Genomic DNA, 24,751 nt, shown 5'->3' with positions numbered 1-24,751 from the left:
ATATACTGTTGTAGTTGTTATGCAGTATAGCGGTACCAGGGACATGATAGCGCTGGTCAGCGTGCACCGGTAGGGAAGCTTCTAGCAGGGCCCTGCGTTGAGAGCGCGGGGGAAAGAGACGTAGCTGCAATAGAGAAAAGGAGTCTATCCGCCCGCTCGGGTCTGAGAGGGGCTAACCGGGACGAGTGTTGCCGCTGCCGGGAGAAACACACCGGAGGTACCTCTGTCATTGACAGGAGCTTTGTCGGAGATGCAGTGAGGGAGGAGAGAAGGAGCCGTGGAGAGCCCACTAGCAGTCAGACTCCGGGAGTGGTATAATCTGCCCATCGGCAGATGACAGAGCAGGGGGAGCAGGGAGGACAGCGGCTCACCTATCGATACCTCAGGCGGAGGGAGGAGAGAGACGCTTCCCTTTACTTGACGCGGATACCGCTGGGACCCGAGCCGCATAGCACAAAGCCGTCCCGCGGGAAGAGCGGAGAGGAGTTGCACCCATCGAGGCATCAACCAAAAAACCATGAGTGACAGGTCCCTCAGCCCATCCTAGCTGCCACAAGGGACTGTTATCACAGGAGGAAGAGTCGGGGGAGTAACTGATCACTGGGGGAGGCATTTGGACAGAAAGGGAGCTGAACGTTTGTCCCACACATAGAGCTCATTCCCCCTACAGTTATAGTGTCTACAGCCAGCAATAATATAGTGACTGTAAAAGCCACAGTATAGCCAATATATGGAGCCCCCCACCACTTATAATTGGAGGAAGGCAACCCGTACACATCAGGAGAACTAGTGGAAGGCAGCTAAGGGCTAACCAGGCAATCCAGCTATAGGTGAAAGAGGAGTGAAACTTCAACAGCAGCTGGTAGTCAGTGCACAGAGGAGGACTATAGGCAGAACTAGCCGGAGAATTGGTGGCTGGCAGGCTGCCCCTTTGACCCGTCTCCTGGCGATGATCGATTCAACCCAGGTATAGCACTGTGCAGGAGCAGGCTGTCGTAACTGTAATGGACCTGGTCGCAGTTAGTTAATAAATCAGTATCCCAAACCCTTCCGATAACTAGATCGGATTTTTACCTACTGAAACTCATATGCTGGACTGTGGATAGAGTGATAGGGAACTGAGGGATATTAGAGCAGTCAGTGAGAGGTACCTCCGCTTCGGAAGTATTAACCCGGGTACAGACTTATGTGACTATTATCCGGGAGAGACAAACCGATAGTATCTATTGCTGGATACCTACACCAAGGGCCCCAACTGTGCACCAACGAATTGTTCCTCTTCCCCTAAGAAGTAGGGTAGTGATACAGTTTAAAGTGACTAACGCTAGCCCTACCGAGATATAGCTGAAATCTTTTAAGGTTTATTGGTGGTCTTATTTTTCCTATCTAACAGGTTTCCTTTTTTTGTAATGCATGCAAGTATAACTGTAAAGTGGGGAAGTGTATTGAAATATTTGCCTGTTTTAAATATTAGGCATGGGTAAACGCTTGGCACAAACTGTATGATCTACCCTTGCATGAAAATGGGGAGTCCTGCTGTATAATAAAAACTTACCAGAATATCGAAGTTCCATCCAAGACATCTCTAACGGCTCTGAAAGACAACAAGAAGTGGGTAAAGGTTTGTGTTAGAGTCAAACATTATTAAAGGGTAACGTCACTTACTCTTTTAGGGCTTTCCAGGCAAGCCTGGGACTCAACCAACGCTTGGGTGGAGGCACGCCTATTTTATTATATAGTTTCCCTACCAGGTCTAGTATTCAAGGGTAAGAAAGGGTTACACACATATATATATATATATATATATATATATATATATATATATATATATATATATATACTGTGTGTGTGTGTGTGTGTGTGTGTGTGTGTGTATATATGTGTGTGTGTGTGTGTGTGTGTGTATATGTGTATATATATATATATATATATATATATATATATATATATATATATATAATATTTATTGAGTTCCAAAAGAGTAGACCAGTGCGCTTCTCCTAGTCCAATATTTCTATATCCCAATATGGGGTCCACAGTGTAAAACAAAGTCCAAGATGGGCTTTATAGTCCCACTTTCACACACACCACTCCTTTTGGGCGGCTGCTCAGTTCCTCAAAGCGCTACAAGGTGTATAGCCAAAGAATCTGTAAACGAGAGAGGAACAAGCGCCTATGGTGTAATATTTCTTTCCAAGGTGTATAATCAACACGCCAACAGCCTCAATTTGCTTGTCCGCAGAGGAGCCACTGGGAGGGCAGTGCAGATCCTGCCCCGTCCTCAGCAACCTGCAGCCAGCAGTGCAGGTACAGCTGGAGATCTGCATTATTGCTGCAGCAGTGTCAGGGGGAAGGACCAGTCTGGTGCACCGTAGTAAGCACAGCTTCCCATCAGCCTGCCTGGAGCACAGCGTAGACACGAAGAGAGAAGTCAGTCAGAAGTTTCCAACTTAGTTTGTGAAGATACTCCCTTTTGAGCTCACACCTTAAAAAGGTGAGGAAGTATCTAGAGTTTAAATGATTCAACAAACGCAGTGGTTGTCTTTTTTTACTGACATGTATTTTCACTATCTGTATACTCGCTTAATGATGAACTATGTAAAAAATTGCATTTGTTCAAATGAATGTTATTAAAATAATCTTTTATTAATTGGCCTTGGGCCTCTTGTTTGGGTGACTATTTGGTGAGGGGTGTCCGTTACATGTTCCCGGTCACAAACTTTCTCCAATATCCAACTTACACCTACGGAAACAACATTGGAAGAATTACCGTAAAGACGTTCCTATATAGCGCACTTGGGAATTTTACTTGTATCTTGTATTCTTTAGAGACCTTCCAACAGAGATCTCCCCCGCTGTGCTGCTTTGAGTTTGGCGCAAGATAAGGGTACTATTGTGTGTGTGTGTGTGTGTGTGTGTGTGTGTGTATAGATAGATATATATGTGTGTGTGTGTGTTTAGAATACTTGGTATACAAGAGATGTTGCAGTAGCCATTTTGGGTATTTTACATATGTAAATTTGATTTGTCTAAAATATATATATGTATATATATATCTATGTGTGTGTGTATATATATATATGTATATGTGTGTGTGTGTATATATATATATATATATGCAAGCAAGTTGGCGGCACTCAGAGACTATGATAAGCTGCAAAAACGTGCTTTAATATTCAACGTTTCGGGCCTCTGCCCGTCGTCAGGAAATAGCAAACAGTGTGTGGTACACAGAAAAGACATTTATACATACACAGACAAACACTAAATTACCTGATCAGACGCAGGTGAGTGTGCGCTCCGGGCTCCGACCTCCACGAGTCCCGCCGCATCATCACTAGCGCGTCCCCGTGTTGTCGTCATCCAGGAGCGTCCACTCCCCCCGGGCCAATCAGTATGCATCTCATCCCGTTGCCCCGGCAACCCGGCAGCAACACTAATGCACATATCTAAAGAATTAAAACAATGTTAAAAACAGGAACATTAATCATAATATTGTCAGTAAATACTTATAAATCCGAGTAATTTCTCTTAAGTAATCAATGTTGGAAAAATGATACAATATGTTGAATGGACTATTATTACGGATAAGTGAAACTAAAGGAAACATTGTAACCCCAAGGAGTCATTCAAACCCCTTGGTGACAAGGTTTCCAAGATATGGATCCATTTACTTTCCAATTGCAATAATTGCTTCTTTCTATTCCCTCCTCTAATATTGATCGGAACATGATCAATTAACTTAGTCCTGATGCTAGCAATACTATGTCTAGCCACAGCACAATGGCGTGCCACTGGCTGTTCGCTAGTGCCTGATTCCAAGGCAGCTCTAATGGCCGACCTGTGACCCGCCATCCTGTCCCTAAATTGTCTTTCTGTCTTACCCACGTAGCTTAAGCCACATGGGCAAGACAGAACATAGATAACAAATCTGGTAGTGCAGGTGAGGGAATGCCTGATCTTATATTTTTCCCCCGAATATGGATGTGTTATGGTATCACCGGGTATGAGGGACCTGCAAGTAGTGCAGCCCAAACACCTGTGACACCCGGCTTTTTGACTAAGAAAATGTGTAGCTGCTGTTTGTTTTTTCAACTTCATGACATCCCTTTTTACAAGAAGATCTCCCAGGTTGCGGCCACGGGTATAGCATGGGAGCAACCTGGTATCCTTTAATGCTGGTAAATTACTGTCAATATTAATAATGGGCCAAAATGTTTTGGCTAGTCGCCTAGTCACTTTGCTCTTGGTATTAAATCTGTTGACCCAAGGTAATACTTGTGTATTACTGGTCAAAACTGTATTCGGGTGAAGGGTGTCTTGTCTGGGAATGTTAGAGACTTTCTGTCTAATTTTCTACAATAATTTACGGGGATAACCTCTTTCTTGGAATTTATGAACCATATCATCCAAGGCCACCTCTGTTTGTCCTGGATCACTGGTGATCCTTCGAACTCTCAACATCTGCGAGTAGGGTAAACCCTCCCGCAGGGGTAGTGGATGATAGCTGTCATGTTTAAGGATGGTGTTTCTATCCATTTCTTTTATATAAATGGTAGTACTTATACCTGTTGGAGTCAAAGTAATATTGACATCCAAAAAGTGTATTGATTCTGGAGAAATGGTGTACGTTAACTGTACCTCATGTCCAGTGGAATTGTGTTGATCTAATAAATTGGTCAAGGATCTCTCACTTCCTGTCCAAAAAATTAATAGATCTATGTATCTCAAGTATAACTTGAGATGCCCTTGTTGATGAAATAAATGTTTTTCTACCATAATCATGTAAGCATTGGCGTACGATGGGGCCACATTGGACCCCATCGCACATCCAGAGACCTGAAGGTAAAATTTGGAATCATAAATGAAATAATTTTTTGTCAACACCAAATGCAATAGTTGCATGAAAAATTCCACCGGTGGACCTGTGTATTGTGTGTTCCCCGTCAACAGCATCTCAACAGCCTGTAGACCCCTGTTGTGCGGAATGCAGGTATACAGGCTGATGACATCTGCGCTGCATAGCAGTGTCTCTGCAGGCAAATATCCTAGATTTTCCAATTTTATTAACAACTCAGTGGTGTCTTTGAGGTAGGAGTCTGCCTGCTGTACACAAGGTTTAAGTAAACTGTCAAGATAAACAGCTATAGGTTGAAAGAGAGAACCCCTGCAAGATATGATTGGTCTGCCAGGGGGTTTCTCCAACCGTTTGTGTATCTTGGGGGTCGTATAAAAGGCTGGCGTTACTGGGTATTGTACCGTCAGAGCCTGTCTTAATTCATTATTAATGTACCCCTTACAAACTGCTGTATTAAGAATACTGTCTAATTCAAGTTTGTACTCAGTTGTAGGATCACTGGATAAAAGGGCATAGGTACTACTATCAGCCAACTGTCGAAGACATTCACTATCATAATCTTCTAATGACTGAACTACCGCGGCCCCTCCCTTATCGGCCGCACTAATAATGTCAGTGCGTGCACTCAGGGTTTTGATGGTGTCACGTTCTGTCTCTGTAAGGTTGTTGCGATAAGGAATTCCACTTGTCGCCTGTGTATCAAATTGGTCCATCAGTCTAGTAAAAGTCTTAATAGAAGGACTATTGCTGATGGGGTCGAATTGTGACCTGGGTTGTATTTTTCTCAATTTGGCAGGTACTGTGGTCTTGAGTACATGTTCTTTGGCTTCTTGGGAATCCTTAAAGTGTTCCTTTAGTCGGAGGGATCGATTTAATCTATAAGTGTCAATTTTCCACTGGAATTTATCAAACTTTGTGGTGGGAACGAAAGAAAGGCCTTTGGCTAAGATGGACGTCTCTTGTGGCGATAAGGGGGTTGACGAGAGGTTAAACACCTGGCTTATTTTTTCTTTGGCGGCTTGCATTTTGTATTGCCTCTCATTTTGGCGCCCCCTCCGCGTCCTTTTGGAACTGGATCCTTGACAGCTGCCCGTGTGGTGACCCCTAAAGGGTGATCCGATGTGGATGACGTCTGGGATTGCAGCTCAGATTCACTTGCTGAGGTGCTGGTATCATTGCGTGTTAGTTTATTCCTATAATGACGCCTATAGCGAGTTGGTGGTATATTACGGGTAGTGTTGTTGGTCGAGTTTAACCAGGAGTATACTTGATGTTTTTGATAATCTAGTTGTACTTTTTTGTATTTCTCCTTTTTAAATTTAATTTAATCTCGTTTATATTGATCCACCTGGGCAGTTAGCTTAGTGGGCCAATTATCTTCTGTCTCACGATCCAGTTGTTCTTTATGTTGTGTTTCAAAGGTAGATATTTTATCTTTAGTAATATTTAATTCTCTAGTGGACTCCTCGATGACCGCTAACATCAAATCCAACGAGCACTTATTCAAGATGGAGATCCACTTACGACAAAATGGTACTGAGTATCTGCCAATAGTTGGCATATTACGAATCCTGAAGCCCCGAGGGATAAGTTTATCACAGTAATATTCTGATAAGGTGCTGCCGTGATAGTAAAAGTCTATTTCACGTTTCTTGAGATGAAACAGTTCTTTGAACAAATCATCCGTGGTTTGACTAGATGTATCATCTGTGATTTTGTCTTTATATAAAATAGCATCAGCCTCTGAATCAGTATAGCTATACTGTTCTTGAGTATCAATCTCCATAAGATTTTGAGCCATGTCCTTAGGTTCCACTGTGCCCAGGTTCCACTGTGCCCGTGGCCATACTGTAAACTGCTCAATATACTGAAAAGTTCCTGTGCTGTGGAACCAGTCCACAAAAATCTTTGCTAATCCAGCATGGGACAATGCATGTGTCCTGTGTAAGAACAGGTACTGTGCCTTGATAGAGAGTCAGCCGTAAGCATTCCAGCTCTCCCAATATAAAGTAGCAGATATCCGGCACTAGTGTAACTGAATGAATAAGTAGCGCTCCGGTGCCATCCATGGGTATGGTGTCCCGATATATGCAAGCAAGTTGGCAGCACTCTGAGACTATGATAAGCTGCAAAAACGTGCATTAATATTCAACGTTTCGGGCCTCTGCCCGTCGTCAGGAAATAGCAAACAGTGTGTGGTACACAGAAAAGACATTTATACATACACAGACAAACACTAAATTAACGGATCAGACGCAGGTGAGTGTGCGCTCCGGGCGCCGACCTCCACGAGTCCCACCGCATCATCACTAGCGCGTCCCCGTGTTGTCGTCATCTAGGAGCGTCCACTCCCCCGGGCCAATCAGTATGCATCTCATCCCGTTGCCCCGGCAGCAACATTAATGCACATATCTAAAGAATTAAAACAATGTTAAAAACAGGAACATTAATCATAATATTGTCAGTAAATACTTATAAATCCGAGTAATTAATTTCTCTTAAGTAATCAATGTTGGAAAAATGATACAATATGTTGAATGGACTATTATTACGGATAAGTGAAACTATAGGAAACATTGTAACCCCAAGGAGTCATTCAAACCCCTTGGTGACAAGGTTCCCAAGATATGGATCCATTTACTTTCCAATTGCAATAATTGCTTCTTTCTATTCCCTCCTCTAATATTGATCGGAACATGATCAATTAGCTTAGTCCTGATGCTAGCAATACTATGTCTAGCCACAGCACAATGGCTTGCCACTGGCTGTTCGCTAGTGCCTGATTCCAAGGCAGCTCTAATGGCCGACCTGTGACCCGCCATCCTGTCCCTAAATTGTCTTTCTGTCTTACCCACGTAGCTTAAGCCACATGGGCAAGACAGAACTCCTTGGGGTTACAATGTTTCCTATAGTTTCACTTATCCGTAATAATAGTAGACTTCCTCAGCAGACACGATCTCCATCCAGGAGAGTGGGGACTTCATCAAGAAGTCTTTGCAGACATAACACGTCTTTGGGGAACTCCTCAAATAGACATGATGGCGTCACGCCTCAACAAAAACTTCAGAGGTATTGCGCCAGGTCTCAGGACCCTCAGGCAGTAGCAGTAGACGCACTGGTAACACCATGGGTGTTCGAATCGGTCTACGTGTTTCCTCCTCTTCCTCTCATCACGAAAGTGTTGAGGATCATAAGACGAAGAAGAGTACAGTACAGACGATACTCGTTGTCCCAGACTGGCCTCGAAGGGCCTGGTACTCTGATCTACAAGAGATGCTCACAGGAGACCCCTGGCCTCTTCCTCTGAGGGAAGACCTGTTGCAGCAGGGGCCATGTGTATTTCAAGACTTACCGCGGTTACGTTTGACGGCATGGCGGTTGAACTCCGAATCCTAGCGAAAAAAGGGGATTCCGGAAGAGGTCATCCCTACTTTAATAAAGGCTAGGAAGGACGTGACAATAAAACATTATCACCGTATCTGGCGAAAGTATGTGTCTTGGTGTGAGACCAAGAATGCACCTACGGAAGATTTTCATCTGGGTCGTCTTCTCCACTTCCTACAGACAGGAGTGGATATGGGCCTGAAATTAGGCTCGGTTAAGGTACAGATTTCGGCCCTCTCGATTTTCTTTCAGAAGGAATTGGCTTCTCTTCCAGAAGTCCAGACGTTTGTAAAGGGAGTGCTGCACATCCAGCCCCCTTTTGTGCCTCCAGTGGCACCATGGGACCTGAACGTGGTGTTGCAGTTCCTAGAATCACACTGTTTTGAACCGCTTAACAAGGTTGAGTTGAAATTTCTTACCTGGAAGGTGGTCATGTTGTTGGCCTTAGCATCAGCAAGGCGAGTGTCAGAATTGGCGGCTCTCTCACACAAGAGCCCCTACTTGATTTTTCATGTGGATCGAGCTGAATTGAGGACACGTCCGCAATTTTTGCCTAAAGTGGTTTCGTCGTTCCATATGAATCAACCTATTGTGGTGCCTGTGGCTACCAGTGACCTGGAGGATTCCAGATCCCTGAATGTAGTCAGGGCCTTAAAGATTTATGTAGCCAGGACGGCTAGAATTAGGAAAACAGAGGCTCTGTTTGTCCTGTATGTGGCCAATAAGATTGGCGCTCCTGCTTCAAAGCAGACTATTGCTCGCTGGATCTGTAATACGATTCAGCAGGCTCACTCTATGGCTGGATTGCCGGTACCAAATTCGGTTAAGGCCCATTCCACTAGGAAGGTGGGCTCTACTTGGGCGGCGGCCCGAGGCGTCTCGGCTTTACAACTTTGCCGAGCGGCGACTTGGTCGGGGTCAAACACTTTTGCTAAATTCTACAAGTTTGATATCCTGGCTGATGAGGACCTAGCGTTTGCTCAGTCGGTGCTGCAGAGTCATACGGACTCTCCCGCCCGATTGGATGCTTTGGTATAAACCCCATGGTCCTTACGGAGTCCCCAGCATCCTCTAGGACGTAAGAGAAAATAAGATTTTAAACCTACCGGTAAATCTATTTCTCCTAGTCCTAGTGCGGAAACTCTGCAAGACTTGTATATAGTTGTTGCTTACATAAGGGTTATGTTACAGTTGACATCGGTCTTGGACCGTTACTGTTGTTTTTGTTCATACTGTTAACTGGTTATGTATGTTCCAGGTTACATGGTATGATTGGTGTGGGCTGATATGAATCTTGCCCTTGGATTGCTAAATCCTGCCTTGTATTGTCCATCTCCTCTGAGCGCAGTTCTCTAACTGAGGTCTGGAGGAGGGGCATAGAGGGAAGAGCCAGTGCACACCCAAGTTCTTTTTAGGTGCCCTATCTCCTGCGGAGCCCATCTATAACCCATGGTCCTTACGGAGTCCTCAGCATCCTCTACGGACTAGGAGAAATAGATTTACCGATCGGTTTAAAATCTTATTTTGAAGAGGTTCAAATTCAAGATGGAAGCTCTCCGGGCAGTGATCTCCAGCCTGGAAGGGGGGGATTTTATGGTGTCTGGACACGAAGGATGCATACTTTCATGTCCCCATATATCCTCCTCATCAGGCGTTCCTGAGATTCGCTGTACAGGATTGTCATTACCAGTTTCAGACGTTGCCATTTGGTCTTTCCACGGCCCCGAGAATTTTCACCAAAGTAATGGCGGAAATGATGGTGCTCCTGCGCAAGCAGGGGGTCACAATTATCCCATACTTGGATGATCTCCTGATAAAGGCAAGATCAAGAGAACATTTACTAAAAAGCGTGCGTCTCTCTCCCTGAGAGTACTACAACAACACGGCTGGATTTTAAATCTGCCAAAGTCGCTGTTGGTTCCGACAACTCGGCTGTTGTTTTTGGGCAGGATTCTGGACACGGAAAAACAGAGGGTTTTTCTCCCAATAGAAAAGGCCTAGGAACTCAAGAACATGGTCCAGGACCTGCTGAAACCAAAAAGTGTCAGTTCATCAATGCACTCGAGTATTGGGAAAGATGGTGGCGGCCTACGAGGCCATTCCGTTCGGCAGGTTCCATGCAAGAACTTTTCAGTGGGACCTTCTGGATAAGTGGCCAGGGTCCCATCTCCAGATGCATCGGAGGATACGCCTGTCCCCCCAGGGTCTCTATCCTGTGGTGGCTCCAGAGTGCTCACCTTCTAGAGGGTTGCAGGTTCGGAATTCAAGATTGGGTTCTCGTGACGACGGACGCGAGCCTCCGAGGATGGGGAGCGGTCACCCAGGGAAAAAATTTTCAGGGAATATGGTCAAGCCAGGAGGCTTGTCTACACATCAATGTGCTGGAATTAAGGGCCATATACAACGGCCTGAAGCAGGCGGAGAATCTTCTTCGCAACCTACCCGTTCTGATCCAGTCAGACAACATCACAGCCGTGGCGCATGTAAACCGCCAGGGCGGGACAAGGAGCAGAGCAGCAATGGCGGAAGCCACCAGGATTCTTCGCTGGGCGGAAAATCATGTAAGCGCTCAGCAGGCACGATCTCCATCCAGTGGAGTGGGGACTTCATCAAGAAGTCTTTGCAGAGGTAACATTGTTGGGGACTCCCTCAAATAGACATGATTGTGTCACGTCTCAACAGGATGCTTCGGACGTATTGTTCCAGGTCGAGGGACCCTCAGGCAGTGGCAGTGGACGCCCTAGTGACACCGTGGCTGTTTCAGTCGGTCTATGTGTTCCGTACGTTTCCACTCATCTCAAAAATATTGAGAATCATAAGACGAACAAGAGTGCAGACAATACTCATTGATCCAGATTGGCCTCGAAAGGCCTGGTATTCAGATCTTCAGGAAATGCTCACAGAAGATCCGTGGCCTCTTCCTCCCAGGGAGGACCTGTTACAACAGGGGCCATGTGTGTTCCAAGACTTACCGCGGTTACGTTTGACGGCATGGCGGTTGAACGCCAGATCCTAGCTAGGAAAGGTATTCCGGGGGAAGTCATCCCTACTCTAAGGAAGGAGGTAACGGCGAAGCACTATCACTGTATCTGGAGGAAATATGTGTCTTGGTGTGAAACCAAGAATGCTCCTACGAAAGATTTTCTGCTGGGTCGTTTTCTCCATTTTCTACAGACAGCAGTGGATATGGGCCCAAAGTTAAGGGGGGTACTCACGGCGCGATATTCTAAGCAATCTGACTAGATTGCTTAGAATATCGGGATGATCGCTCCGTGTGTAGCCCCCTCGGCGATAGCGATGCGCGGCCCCGCACATCGCTATCGCCGCTGCTAGATTGGCCTCATGCAGGCCAATCTAGCGGGTCGCTCACTTCACCCGCTGGGTGAAGTGAGCGGTCCCCCCGTCTCCCCCCGCATGCTCAGCACAGATCGCGCTGTGCTGAGCGGCAGGAGAGATGTGTGCTGAGCGCTTCGCTCAGCACACATCTCTCCTATATCGGCCCGTGGGAACTGGGCTTAAGGCTTCATTAAGGTGCAGATTTCGGCCTTATCTATATTCTTTCAGAAGGAATTGGCTTCTCTCCCAGAAGTCCAGACTATTGTAAAAGGAGTGCTGCACATCCAACCTCCTTTTGTGCCCCCAGTGGCACCGTGGGACCTTAACGTGGTGTTACAATTCCTAAAATCTCACTGGTTTGAACCTCTTCAAACGGTTAAATTGAAATTTCTCACTTGGAAGGTGGTCATGTTGTTGACCTTGGCATCTGCAAGGCGGGTGTCTGAATTGGCGGCTTTGTCTCACAAAAGCCCCTATCTGATTTTCCATGTGGATAGAGCAGAATTAAGGACTCGTCCTCAATTTTTGCCTAAGGTGGTTTCGTCTTTTCACATGAACCAACCTATTGTGGTGCCTGTGGCTACGGATGCCTTGGAGGATTCCAAGTCCCTTGATGTAGTCAGGACCTTAAAAATTTATATAGCCAGAACGGCTCGGGTTAGGAAAACAGAGGCACTGTTTGTCCTGTATGCAGCCAACAAGGTTGGCGCTCCTGCTTCTAAGCAGACTATTGCACGCTGGATCTGTAACACGATTCAGCAGGCTCATTCTACGGCTGGATTGCCGTTACCAAAATCAGTAAAGGCCCATTCCACTAGGAAGGTGGGCTCTTTTTGGGCGGCTGCCCGAGGCGTCTCGGCATTGCAGCTTTGCCGAGCAGCTACGTGGTCGGGTTCAAACACTTTTGCAACATTCTACAAGTTTGATACCCTGGCTGATGAGGACCTCATGTTTGCTCAGCATCCTCTAGGACGTAAGAGAAAATAAGATTTTAAACCTACCGGTAAATCTTTTTCTCCTAGTCCGTAGAGGATGCTGGGCTCCCATCCCAGTGCGGACTAAATCTGCAAGGCTTGTATATAGTTGTTGCTTACATAAGGGTTATGTTACAGTTGAGATCAGTCTCTGGCTGATACTGTTTGTTCATGCTGTTAACTGGTTTAGTATATACCATGTTGTACGGTGTGTGTGGTGTGGGCTGGTATGTATCTCACCCTTAGATTAACAAAATTCCTTTCCTCGTACTGTCCGTCTCCTCTGGGCACAGTTCTATAACTGAGGTCTGGAGGAGGGGCATAGAGGGAGGAGCCAGCTCACGCCCATTAAAAGGTCTTAAAGTGCCCATGTCTCCTGCAGAGCCCGTCTATACCCCATGGTCCTTTCGGAGTCCCCAGCATCCTCTACGGACTAGGAGAAAAAGATTTACCGGTAGGTTTAAAATCTTATTTATTCATTCATGGGTATCACTCCTGAAGTCACTGGTTTCACAACTTGATGGATCCAGTGAAATGCATTGAGTGGACGTTTCCTGTCAGACCAAGTTGGATCCTGATGCCTCGCTTGGATATCAGATGAGCGCTAGTGTTGTCTCTTAGGGCCTGTTCAGCGATGGACACAGATGTCTTTGCTGCTGTGATGCTGTACTCATCAGATGTGTGAAAATGTTCCAGCTTCCAGAATTTGTATTGAGGAGCACACTAGCGGCATCTCAGTTCAGCTACTTTTGTATTAAGATACAACATTTGGACACACATTAAGTATACAACAAATGTTCTTTTATTTCATGTAAATAATGTGTTTACAAATAATTATGTTGTCATATTGCTTAGTACACATTCTGTAAGGGGAGACTTTTTGAACTTCCTGTGTATGGACCTAAATGTGCGTAGGTTCCCCTAGTGCCACCATTGAGGAATGGAGTTCACAAGACCTCCTGAAGGTGTCCTGTGGTATCGGTCATTACGACGTTAGTAGCAGGCTCTTTAAGTCCAGTAAGTTGTAAGGTACGGTCTCCGTGAGTCTGACTTGTTTTTTCAGTACATCCCACAGATGATTAATTGGATTGAGATCTGGGGAATTTAGAGAGTAAGTCAACACCTTGCACTCTTGTTCCTCAACCCATTCCTGAAATTTTTTTGCAGTGTAGCAAGGTACATTATCCTGCTGAAAGAGGCCACGGTCATCGGGGAATACCATTGCCATGAAGGGATGTACTTTGCCTACAACAGTATTTAGGTAGGTGGTATGCTTACATCCACATGAATGCCAGGACTCCAGATTTCCCAGAGAAACATTTCCCAGAGCCTCACATTGCCTCTGCCTGCATGCATTTTCCCATAGTGCATCCTGTTGCCATCTCTTCTCTAGGTAAACAATGCACATGCACTCGGCCGTCCATATGATGTAAAAGAAATTGTGATTCATAGGACAAGGCAACCTTCTTCCATTGCTCCATGGTCCAGTTCTCTTGCTTACATGCCCGTTGTAGATGCTTTTGGCTATGGACAGGGCTTAGCATAGGCACTCTGACGGGTGGTCTTCAGTTTGCTGGCTGTAGGGATCCCGGCGCACAGTATACCAGCGCCGGCATACCGACACTTTTTCTCCCTCTTGGGGATCCACAACCCCCCTGGAGGGAGAATGCGCGCGCCACCGTGCCTGCAAGGGGCTCATTTGCATTCACCACGCTGTCGGTATGCCGGCGATCGGGATTCCGGCGCCGGTATGCTTGTCGCCGGGACCCTGGCCGCCGGCATACCATACTACACCCCACTCTGACCAGTCTGCGGCTGCACAGCAAGCTGCGATGCACTGTGTGTTTTAAAATCTTTCTAGTCGACATTAACTTTTTCAGCTATTAGTGCTACAGTATCTGTTCTGTGGGATAGGACCAGTTGGGCTTGCTGTCGTTCTCCACGTCAATGAGCCTTGGGCGCCCATGACCCTGTCGCTGGTTCACCGGTTGTCCTTCCTTGGACCAATTTTGGTAGGTACTAACCAATGCATTCCGGGAACACCCATAAGACTTGCCATTTTTGCTGAGTTTTTCCGTTGTCTAGCCAACACTATTTGGCCCTTGACAATATAAGAACCTTACGCTTGCCCATTTTTCCTGCTTCCAACACATCAACTTTAAGATCGGAATGTTCACTTGCTGCCTAACATATCCTACCCCTTGTCGGATGCCATCATAATGAGAAAATTACTATTAGTAACTGCACCTTTTTAATGTTATGGCTGATTGATGTGTGCTCTGTGAAGGTGGGAGGGAATATTTATGGCCAGCAATGTATGTTTGAATACATGACTGCTGACAAGTAGTTACAAAATAAGAGTTTAGTATTCCTGTAATATTTTTGCTGCTGGTGACTAACTGCCTCAAACTCTAATGTTAAAAAACAAAACAAAACCATCATTAGCCTAAATTACGTAGTCATCAGAAGATATATTGGGACCCTTTTAGTGATGAGGAGTAGGACGCAGCTAGGGCATTTTCCCGTAATGCAACCACGTCAATCAGATTGCAGCACTTTTTCTGTTGCACAGAACATATTTGACTCCTGTTCATTTAATGCGATTTGGTGGCCGGATATCCAATCACTGTCCCAAGTGTGGTGATACCCAAGGGACCTTTTGGCATCTTCTCTTGGGAGTGTTCTGTGGTCCAGGTATTTTGGGTGAAATCTTCTATCTCCAGTACTGCCATTCCTATCATGGTGCTCACGCCAAAATTCTGCGACGCTAGGCGCTAGGGAGGATGATAAGCTCAATGGTTGTGACGTTTAATATACCATTTATTTATGTGTCTTGGCCAAGGTGTGCCTGGCTCGCTCATGGATGGCTTTATCTGAGCTTGACTTTTCTGCGTGGTCTGCTCTGGTGAATGTCACAGTAGAACATGAGAGCTTATATGTATGTCACTCATAAGGCTACTTCTAGATTTGAGCAAATGTGGTCCAGATGGTTGGAGTCTACTTATGCGGCCCCCGACCGCTCTGCGTAGCATATTGCTTAATTGTTTGTGCAAACCTGCCTGATAGTATATACTTAATACAAGTGTGGTACACCTTTTTGCCTTTCTCCGTCATATACTTATTTTTTTTATGTTTTATGTTCTTTTACTATGTATTTCTGCGTTTTGTTAGTGTTTTTGAAAATTGTGTACATTTGATATTTTGTCTTTTATGTGAGAAAACAACCCGCTCAGCTGTGTGAACAAATAGGGATCCACTTTCTTCCTTAAAAATATTGTACTATGTAATAACAAATGGGTATATTAGAATGTGGACCGTATGTCTGTAATGTTAATATCTGATGAGGATCCAGTGATGCTATTGGCTATGTTTTGGATGTTGACGATATGACTCGCTACATTCAATAAAAATTTATTTTATTTAAAAATATATATTTTTAATTAGTGTAAGAGTAGTTTGTCATACTTTTTACTACTTTATACTGTATATATATACGGTATTACAGCCTTCATCCTCTTTTTACAAGACCAGCCTAAACTCTTGAAAATTCAAAAAGCATGTGTGTGATGGGAAACGAAACAAAAGTTGCATTCACAGGCAGCAGAAAGAAAAAAAAAATGAAACCCCTGTTTTGCAATCGGCTTATCCTAAACTGGAAGAATCCAGGCTCTTAGCAGAGACTTCATACATAGAATGCAGCAAGTGCTTCCAATGGCTTGTTGAGGCTCTGGGCAGCGTACATCGCTTAACCCCTAAAGGTCTGGACACGTATGCCCTTTTTCTTCTTAGTGTCTTGTTCCTCCGTGCCTTACTCCTTTTGCCTCTCTTGTCACAGTTTGACACCCTGTAGTTACGCAGCTATTTTTTATTTATTTATTTATTTATTAACCGTTTCTTATATAGCGCAGCAAATTCCGTTGCGATTTACAACTGGACACAATTAGATGACAAAACTGGGAAAAAACAAACAGTCATAGAGGTAGGAGGGCTCTGCTCGCAAGCTTACAATCTATGGGAGCTATGCCGTGTTAATAGGACAGTAACAGGAAGAAACAAAAAAATATGGCGTTCTATGCTTAAAATTTCACAGAAGAATCAATTGGTCTGTTCAGTCAGCATAATCCATAGTGTGGGTTATTCTGTCCTTTTTACACTATTTATTCCAGGTAATGCGATTTTAAAATAGTAGACCACATGGGTTATAGTCATTTAATGTATTCTTATTACTTTAGGTCCATTGAAAATATCTTACCTGCACCATAACAAAAAAACAAAAAAACCTGCAGTAAATGTACCTCTGTTAGATTGCTTTAAAACCTTTTATAACCATAGTCCTTCTCTTTTTTGTTTCCGTTTTAACATAATAAATTCCTGCGCTCGCCACGCAGTGGGTTCGGTGGATCGCTGCGCTTGTCACTCAAGGGGTGTCGTGGGAATAGTCCCTGTTAGTCGACATGCCGACTGTTGGGCTGTCCAACGCTCGGGATTCAGGCGTCTGTATAGGGACTTCCGGGCTCCCGGCTGCCGGTCACATGACTACATCCCTTTTTCGTGCCAGTGATTGCAGAAAAAATGTTTACTTATTGGGGAACAAAATCCTAGCAATAATAGGATAGCCCATGGCGAGTGAATTAGCCATGGTAAAGTACTGAGGATAATTGGATGCTGCCCTTACTCTGTAAAACTTATTTTAAGTGCAAATTATCACTCTCCAAGGCTTGATAAATCTGGGCCTATGTCTTTAAATCCAACAGCACATGTAACCTAGGAACGAAATGAATCGCCTGCATTTAGCTTACTAAATATGAGGTATTTAGAAAGCAGGGAGTGGGTGGATGCATAAACACACGCCAAGGAAACTCATTCTTCACGTGTTTGTGTTTTTATTTTTTCACTTAGCTTCTACGCTTGAGCAGTGCAAGGGTAAGGGACGATGCAGGGTTTATTCAGAGGTGACTCACCCCTTCTGCTGTAACCAATTAGCAGCTCCCCCCATGAAATAATTTTTGTTTTTCCCCCTCTGAGCATTTCAATTACAAGCAATCATATCTAAAGTAATGAGTACTGCTCTAAGCCATTTTATGAGACGTATACTGGAGATTGGCCTGCAAAGCCTAATTGCTGCTATTATATATCTGCAATTCCATTTCCGAACATTTTAGATCATTTCTATCCATTCAATGCCATCATATTGGATCCAAACTTGCTCATCCCTTCAGATGGCATTCTGGTTAGTGTGCCAGCATGCTTAGCGCAGGCAGCTATTATAGTGGCTTGAACCTATATTCAGTTTATCCATACAGGGGTATATTCAATAACTGTCGGAAGCTGCCGTCTTGTCGGAAAGACGGCAGCTTCCGACAGTTTTATGTTGGAAGGGGTTCCAACCTATTCATTAGGGCCCATATATTCCGACAAGACGGGAAACCCGACTTGTCGGAATGCACGCTGATCGGCGGCTTCAGCCGCCGATCAGCGTGCATTGTTGGAAGCGGGGCCAAACCCGACTGGCTTTAGCCCCGTTTCTGACCATCTCAATCTGACTTAAAGAAAAAAAAAGTCTGATTGAGATGAGGGGTTTGAGGGCAGGAGACGAGGGGGGGGGGAGCAGCGCTGCAGCGGGGAGAGCAGGAACCCAGCGGCAGCATCCACCCGGCTCCAGCAAGCGGGGTGCCGCCCCCCCTCCCACCCTTCTCTGCTCCCCACCCTTCTCTGCGCCGCTGGCAGCAGCGGCAGGACAAGACACCGGCAGCGGCCAAATCAGACAGTCCGATTTCGCTGCCCTTTGAATAGGGGTTGTTGGGTCCATTCCGACAACTGCATGTCGGAATGGACCCGACTCTCTTTGAATATACCCCACAGAAGGGGTCGGTGACATTAATGAAGTAGGAGGCAGTTTGGTGGCACATTTTTATCAGATTACTGTACACAAGGGCCCACTAAAAATAAATCTGTTATGTTAATGGTTAGTTTATAGTACTGAATCTTGAACACAAAGGGCATTGATAATCTGCCCCATTGAGTGCCCACCCCCCTACCCTCAGATGCCAGCATTTATCAGGGATTATGCTTCAGGTGCCTGAACGAAAGGCGGGCTGCTGGAGCAGCCATAACACATGGGATCGGGGACTTATACCCGATCCCATGTATTTCATGCGATCACAGGTCCAATTTCAGCCGATCAAAATGGACTCTAATTGGATACTGCGATAATGACCATCGGTCATTAATCGCGGAATTCGACTGTTCTGAATGGCCAAAATCACTTTCGGGGCTATTAGGATACCGCCATAAGTGACTGTAATTGCAGGTAGCCGTAGAAGCCTGATTTACTACCTAATAAAAATGCAAGTATCCATAGGGCATCAGTACTATTGGCATTTGCACCAGCCCCCTTTGCTACAGTAGCTGCAAGATAACCGTCGGAAACAGTCTTCCCATCAATGTAAGCACTACTCAGAATCACATCCAGGACACTCCCGCAAGACAGGGTAATTCCATGGACATACATTGTTGCCTCCCATGGACAAGAAGTGTCCGGCCAAGTTCCCTCCTATTTGGAAGGGACATGCGCAAAAATGCGCAAGTTATTATTTGCATATGAGCTGTATGTAAAATCTCACCGCTTGTGCCCGGGCACAGAAATCCGTCCACCTAGTGGCACCATATTCTTGTGCTGTCATTTTTGTAGCTGGTGCATGCATAATACATACATACTGAGTGTGCTGAAAGGTGTCACTGTGTTTTTGGAATATCGCATTTGAATCTCCACAGAATACAACTATTTAACTAGGGGTTGTGAGGTCGTATTTCATTGCTGGTGTGCAAACAAACATCTGCTCTCAGTGTTGCATCTCTACGGAGACGTTTTATGAAACTGGTGCACTGGGAGAAGTTGCTGTAATCCATAGCAACCACTCAGATTTTTTTTCTTTGTAGTTTTAGAACACCTGGTTCCTATCGATTTGCAAATTTGTTTTCTTACGGTCAAGAGTTTTATGAAGACTTTTACATTATGTATGCATAAAGGAAGTTTTCTACACCTCTCCCCCTCAGACTCTCCACTTCCCTACAGAACTTCAAATGGAATTTAAGACCCACTTCTTTACCAAACCCAGCCAAATCTCATCCTAACCCTCTGTCCCATGCTTGGTCTACCCCATCTGTGTCACCCCTGTCTGTCTGCCCCTCCCCTTTAGAATGTAAGCTCTCACGAGTAGGGCCCTCTTCCCTCATGTGCTTATCCTTTTCTTTAGTAATCCTCAACTGCCCAAATCCTGCAGTTTTTTGGCCACCTTGGAACTTATCTCTATGTTGTCTACTGGTGTAGTTATGCTTAGTTACCCCGTTCTTGTCCTATATTGTCTTCAACTGTAAGTCACTGTTTTCCTGTTTTGATTATGTGCATATGTACTCTGTAATTGGGCGCTGCGGAACCCTTGTGGCGCCATCTAAATAAAGGATAATAATAATAATACACCCCTAGAAAACCATATATATACCTGGACTTACTTCAGTATTGCGCTTCATATTGTTTTGTGCTCAATCCAGGGTGGCCAGCTTCATTTATTTCCTTTGCCTTGTAGTATGCCACCCAGTATGCCTTATAGTATGCCTGACATCATATTTCCATAGAATGTACTGTCTTTATTTATTTTGTATTTTTTTTTGTGGGTTGTGTTTTTTTTTGTGGTTTTTTTCACTAGTCACTATACCAATAACAATTGTATTTGGAACTGCCAGGCTCTCTACTGCTCTCCACACAGTTGTATTTCCCTGCTATGTCCTGCTGCATGCTTGTCTGAGCATTATAGGCCAGCAGTCACTGATGTGTGTTTTCTTGCAGATCGAGACTGAACATTGGAAGACGGTTGATGATCTTTCCTGTCCCTGCTGTTACAGAAAAGCCAGCTGAAGCAGGTCAGTACATCCAGGACCAAACCACACTCCTTAGCTGCTATTTCAGTACTGCTGCCATGTTCTGCAGTGGTCTTACCGACTGGAAGTCACAACTTTATCCAAAATAGGTTCTGTTCTGATAAGCTGAGACGTTGTGGCTATACTGTATGTGCAGAGCATTATCCTGCACCTCAGTGCGGGATCAGTATGATTTACCTACAATCAAAATCCCGACGGTCAAAATACAGACAACAATTGACCGATGGTCAAAATACCGACATGGTAAACATTTAAAATGTTGGCAGGTCAAAAAGTCGACACGAACCACCCACTGTCCTGTATCGGTCCAGCACTCCATGGCAGCTTCCAACCTTTGCCCACACGCCTCTTAGTCCATCCATGGCAGCTTCCAACCTTTGCCCACATGCCTCTTAGTCCAAAGCAAGTTAACAGACCACTATATTTTTGGGGAGGAAACCATGGAGAGAACTCCTCAGCGATGTTACCCTGGTTGATATTAACCCATGGGCGCAGCAGTGCTAACCATTGGACCATCACAACCCATGAGACAAAGGTCATATACTCGTTTATGTGTGTTTTCTGCCCTTTCATTGTATTGACTGGCCTGTTTAGCAAATATGTTATCGTAAATATTGAGCAATTAAGACTTGTTAGTCTCTCCATAATCTCCCTGGGACTCGCAGAAGAAAGGTGAGAAAACGCCAGGTGCCTTGTCACTTATTAAGACGAGATCTTGTTTTATTGGACTTGCATGCCCATCAAATTAACCAGCATTTCAGCTCATAAAACAGAGGCATCATGTATCAGCCTGTATGATTGACTGTTTTATCCCCATTACCAGGCATGTAGCTGCAGAAAATAGGTTCCAGTTTGTTAAATTCTTCTCTTCACAAGTTTGTATTAAGCTCTGCACTGTGACGTGAACAGCACCTTTTAACATTACACAACACCCAATATACTTTCTGTATGTCAGTCACTCCTGTATGCTTTCAGATGGGATGGATGCAATTCTGGTAGTGAGGCTGGATTGTATTCTGGGCAGGCACTTTAATTTTACTTTGCCTAAACGTCTCTGATTTCACCTAGATCAATAACACAGCTACACTCTGTACTAATATAATACCCCTTTTCCACTAGCTCCAAAAACACGGGTAAATGCACGGGGACGCGCATTTACCCATGTATTTTGCTAGTGGAAAAGGGTCCCTCCGCAAAAACCCGGATTGAGTGACCGTGAATCCTACCCGGGTAGGGTTGTAGTGTAAACGGAAGCAGTGTCGATGCGACACGGCTCCCGTTTACACTGTATGGAAGGGCGGTGCTGGGAGACCATGGGCTCCACGGGAAATGACATGTGGGTGGGTGTTGAGTAGGATCTTGATCTGAGGCACCAACAGGCTAAAAGCTTTGACTGTTACCAGAATGTATAGCGCCGCCTCCTCTATAACCCCGCCTCCGTGCACAGGAGCTCAGTTTTGTAGTTGGTGCCATTCAGTGCAGGCATACAACAGGTGGTTGCCAGGTACTTACAGCGGAGGCTCTGGTTGTCATCTGTCAGTCATACACCCCACGGCAGCTCTCCAGGATCGTGTGGTCGCACTCAGGGAGGAAGTAAGAGGGTCCCCCAGGCGGGACCCGCTGGAAATCGCGATCCGGCGTGGCCAGTGGGAGGCGGTCCGCGTGCGCTAGTGTGGACACTCTGGCAGTACAGGGACCCCACTAGACCACCAGGGCAAGGGCACAGGTCGGTTTTACTAAAAACCACTTACTATAAAGCCCGCAGTACCCGGTGGTAAAGCCCAGCAAGGGGATAAGTCTTTGACCTGTAGCCCCTCCCCCAGCCCCAGGGCGCCATTTAGAGTGAATGTTCCCACCCTGGAGCTGCATATCTCTCTCTCCCTCACTCCCTGTCAGCGTTTGCGCCATTAGGACAAGCTGAGCTGATCCTGGGACTGTTTGGGCAAATCCTCCTCTGTAAAGCCGCCTGCATGTCAGCGCTGTGCATTTTACAGGACACTTAAGTATTCTACATGTCTGCTGACAGTGTTAGTTAGGAAACAGTGCATTTAGTCAGGGTTATTTAGTACAAGTACCCTGTGATATACATCCAGTCTTTACTGTGCATTGATATATCTATTGAGTGTGTAGCTATACTTAGTATTACTCTGTATTGCTAGTCCAGTGCAGTTTTATTGCATGTCATCATTTCTGCATTGTACAATGTGACTGTGTGTGTGTGTGTGCATATAGCTGCTGTGTGACCTCCATTTCGTGTATCTCACTCAGATTGCTATCCCTATATTCTGTAACCTGAGGTGGATAAGTGCGTCAGGGTTGTTATTTAATATACTGTAGGTGTTTCACAAGATATTCTTATTGTGTATTTTTCTCTGTGATTTTTAGTCACCATATACCTCTGGAACTCTCTGTTTGTGCTAATAAACTACACAGGGGGTTCTTGTCAGGTATTGTGCTGCTGATATTGTACTGGGTTGCCTTGGATTGAGCTTTCAGATATGTCAGCTACAAGGGGCGACAAAGCTGGGGCTGATCCCACAGTGCGTGGTGGTGACGCTGCAGACACGTTTGAGGAAAATATAGCAGCAGACTGTACAGGTTCTGGGGGTACCTTACCCCCCAGTGGGACCGTAGCAACGGGGGATCAAATCCCGAAACAGGCTCGCACTTCCAAACCCACTAAGCCCAAACCTAAATGGGCCTGGGCTGCCTGTCAGCCTGCTTCCAAAACTGACAAGCCTGCTGCATGACGGGGCGGGCCTCCCGACTTCTGGGGTTTACCGAGGAATGGTTGAAGACCACTTCCGATGCCTGGGTACGGGAAGTCGTCACTCGAGGTTACGCCGTATCCCTCAAGAATCGTCCCCCTCAACGATTTTGCCTGACAGACGTCCCTTCGGACCAGATGAAGGCAAAAACTCTTCATTCAGTGGTACAGTCCCTCCTGGACACAGGAGTGGTAGTACAGGTGCCTCTGGCTCAGAGAGGCAAGTGGTACTATTCACAGCTGTTCATAGTCCCGAAACCGAATGGGTCCTCTCGGCCCATTCTCAATCTCAAGTCCTTGAACAAATTTGTGAGGGTCTCCAAGTTTCGTATGGAAACTCTTCGCTCTGTTGTTCTGGCCTTGGAGCCTGGGGATTATATGGTCTCCCTGGATATACAGGATGCTTACCTGCATATTCCCATTGCAATGTCGCATCAGCAGTACCTGAGGTTTGCGGTTGGCAACCTCCATTACCAGTTTCGGGCGTTACCTTTTGGTTTGACCACGGCTCCGCGAGTCTTCACCAAGGTCATGGTGGTAATGACGGCTGTACTCTGCCATCAAGGGGTCAGGATCCTGCCGTATCTGGACGACCTGTTGATCATGGCAAATTCCCCAGAAATTATCCTACGCCATCTGGATCTGACTATCCGGTTTCTACATGCCCACGGGGGGCTCATCAACTGGAAGAAATCTTCCCTGGTCCCTGCTCAGAGCATGTTGCACCTGGGGGCGTTGTTGGACACTCGCAACCAGCGGTTGTTCTTGTCTGAGGAGAAAGTCCTGAAGCTTCAGGACAGGATTCGATGCTTCCTTTCTCGTCCGCAAGTGTCGATACATTCGTCAATGCTAGTGCTAGGTCTCATGGTGTCGGCTTTCGACATGGTGGAGTACGCTCAATTCCATTCCCGCCCTCTGCAGAAGCTGATTCTTGCCAGGTGGGACGGCTTGCCTCACCGGATCATGTCGCAAATGATCTCCTTGTCTCAGGAGGTCCATCTGTCACTAAGATGGTTGCTGCAGGACCATCGATTGAGCAGGGGTCGTCCCTTCTGGATATTCAACTGGTCCTTCTGACAACGGATGCCAGTCTGAGAGGTTGGGGCACGGTGTTGGAGCAACACTCCCTTCAGGGTCGGTGGACCAGGGAGGAGTCTCTCCTCCCAATAAACTTTCTGGAACTACGGGCGGTGTTCATCTCACTGAACTTGGCCCAGCATTTAATACAGAACAGACCTGTGCAAGTACAGTCGTACAATGCCACCACAGTGGCATACATCAATCATCAATGCGGCACTCGAAGCTGCATGGCAATGAGGGATGTATCAAGGATTCTTCAGTGGGCTGAACGCCATCTGCCAGCCATATCGGCAGTATTTATTCCGGGGTTCCTAAACTGGGAAGCGGACTTTCTCAGTCGTCAGGACGTACACGCCGGAGAGTGGAGCCTCCATCCAGAAGTGTTTCAACTCCTCGTGGACAAGTGGGGCCTTC

The 24,751-nt window shown here is 45.7% G+C and overlaps 1 protein-coding gene across 1 annotated transcript in view; it reads left to right on the top strand.

Moving 5' to 3' along the window:
* MRPS31 (mitochondrial ribosomal protein S31) overlaps positions 1 to 24,751 on the top strand; it is a 165,137-nt gene that overhangs the window by 97,623 nt on the left and 42,763 nt on the right. The window contains exon 5 of the mRNA XM_063951910.1: positions 20,399 to 20,472. Coding sequence (XP_063807980.1) covers positions 20,399 to 20,472 — 74 coding nt within the window. The remainder of the gene's footprint in view (positions 1 to 20,398; positions 20,473 to 24,751) is intronic.

Source organism: Pseudophryne corroboree, chromosome 2 (assembly GCF_028390025.1).
Source record: "Pseudophryne corroboree isolate aPseCor3 chromosome 2, aPseCor3.hap2, whole genome shotgun sequence".
NCBI lineage: Eukaryota > Metazoa > Chordata > Amphibia > Anura > Myobatrachidae > Pseudophryne > Pseudophryne corroboree.
The sequence above is the reverse complement of the archived record's forward strand: the minus strand, read 5'-3'. Positions and strand labels throughout refer to the sequence as shown.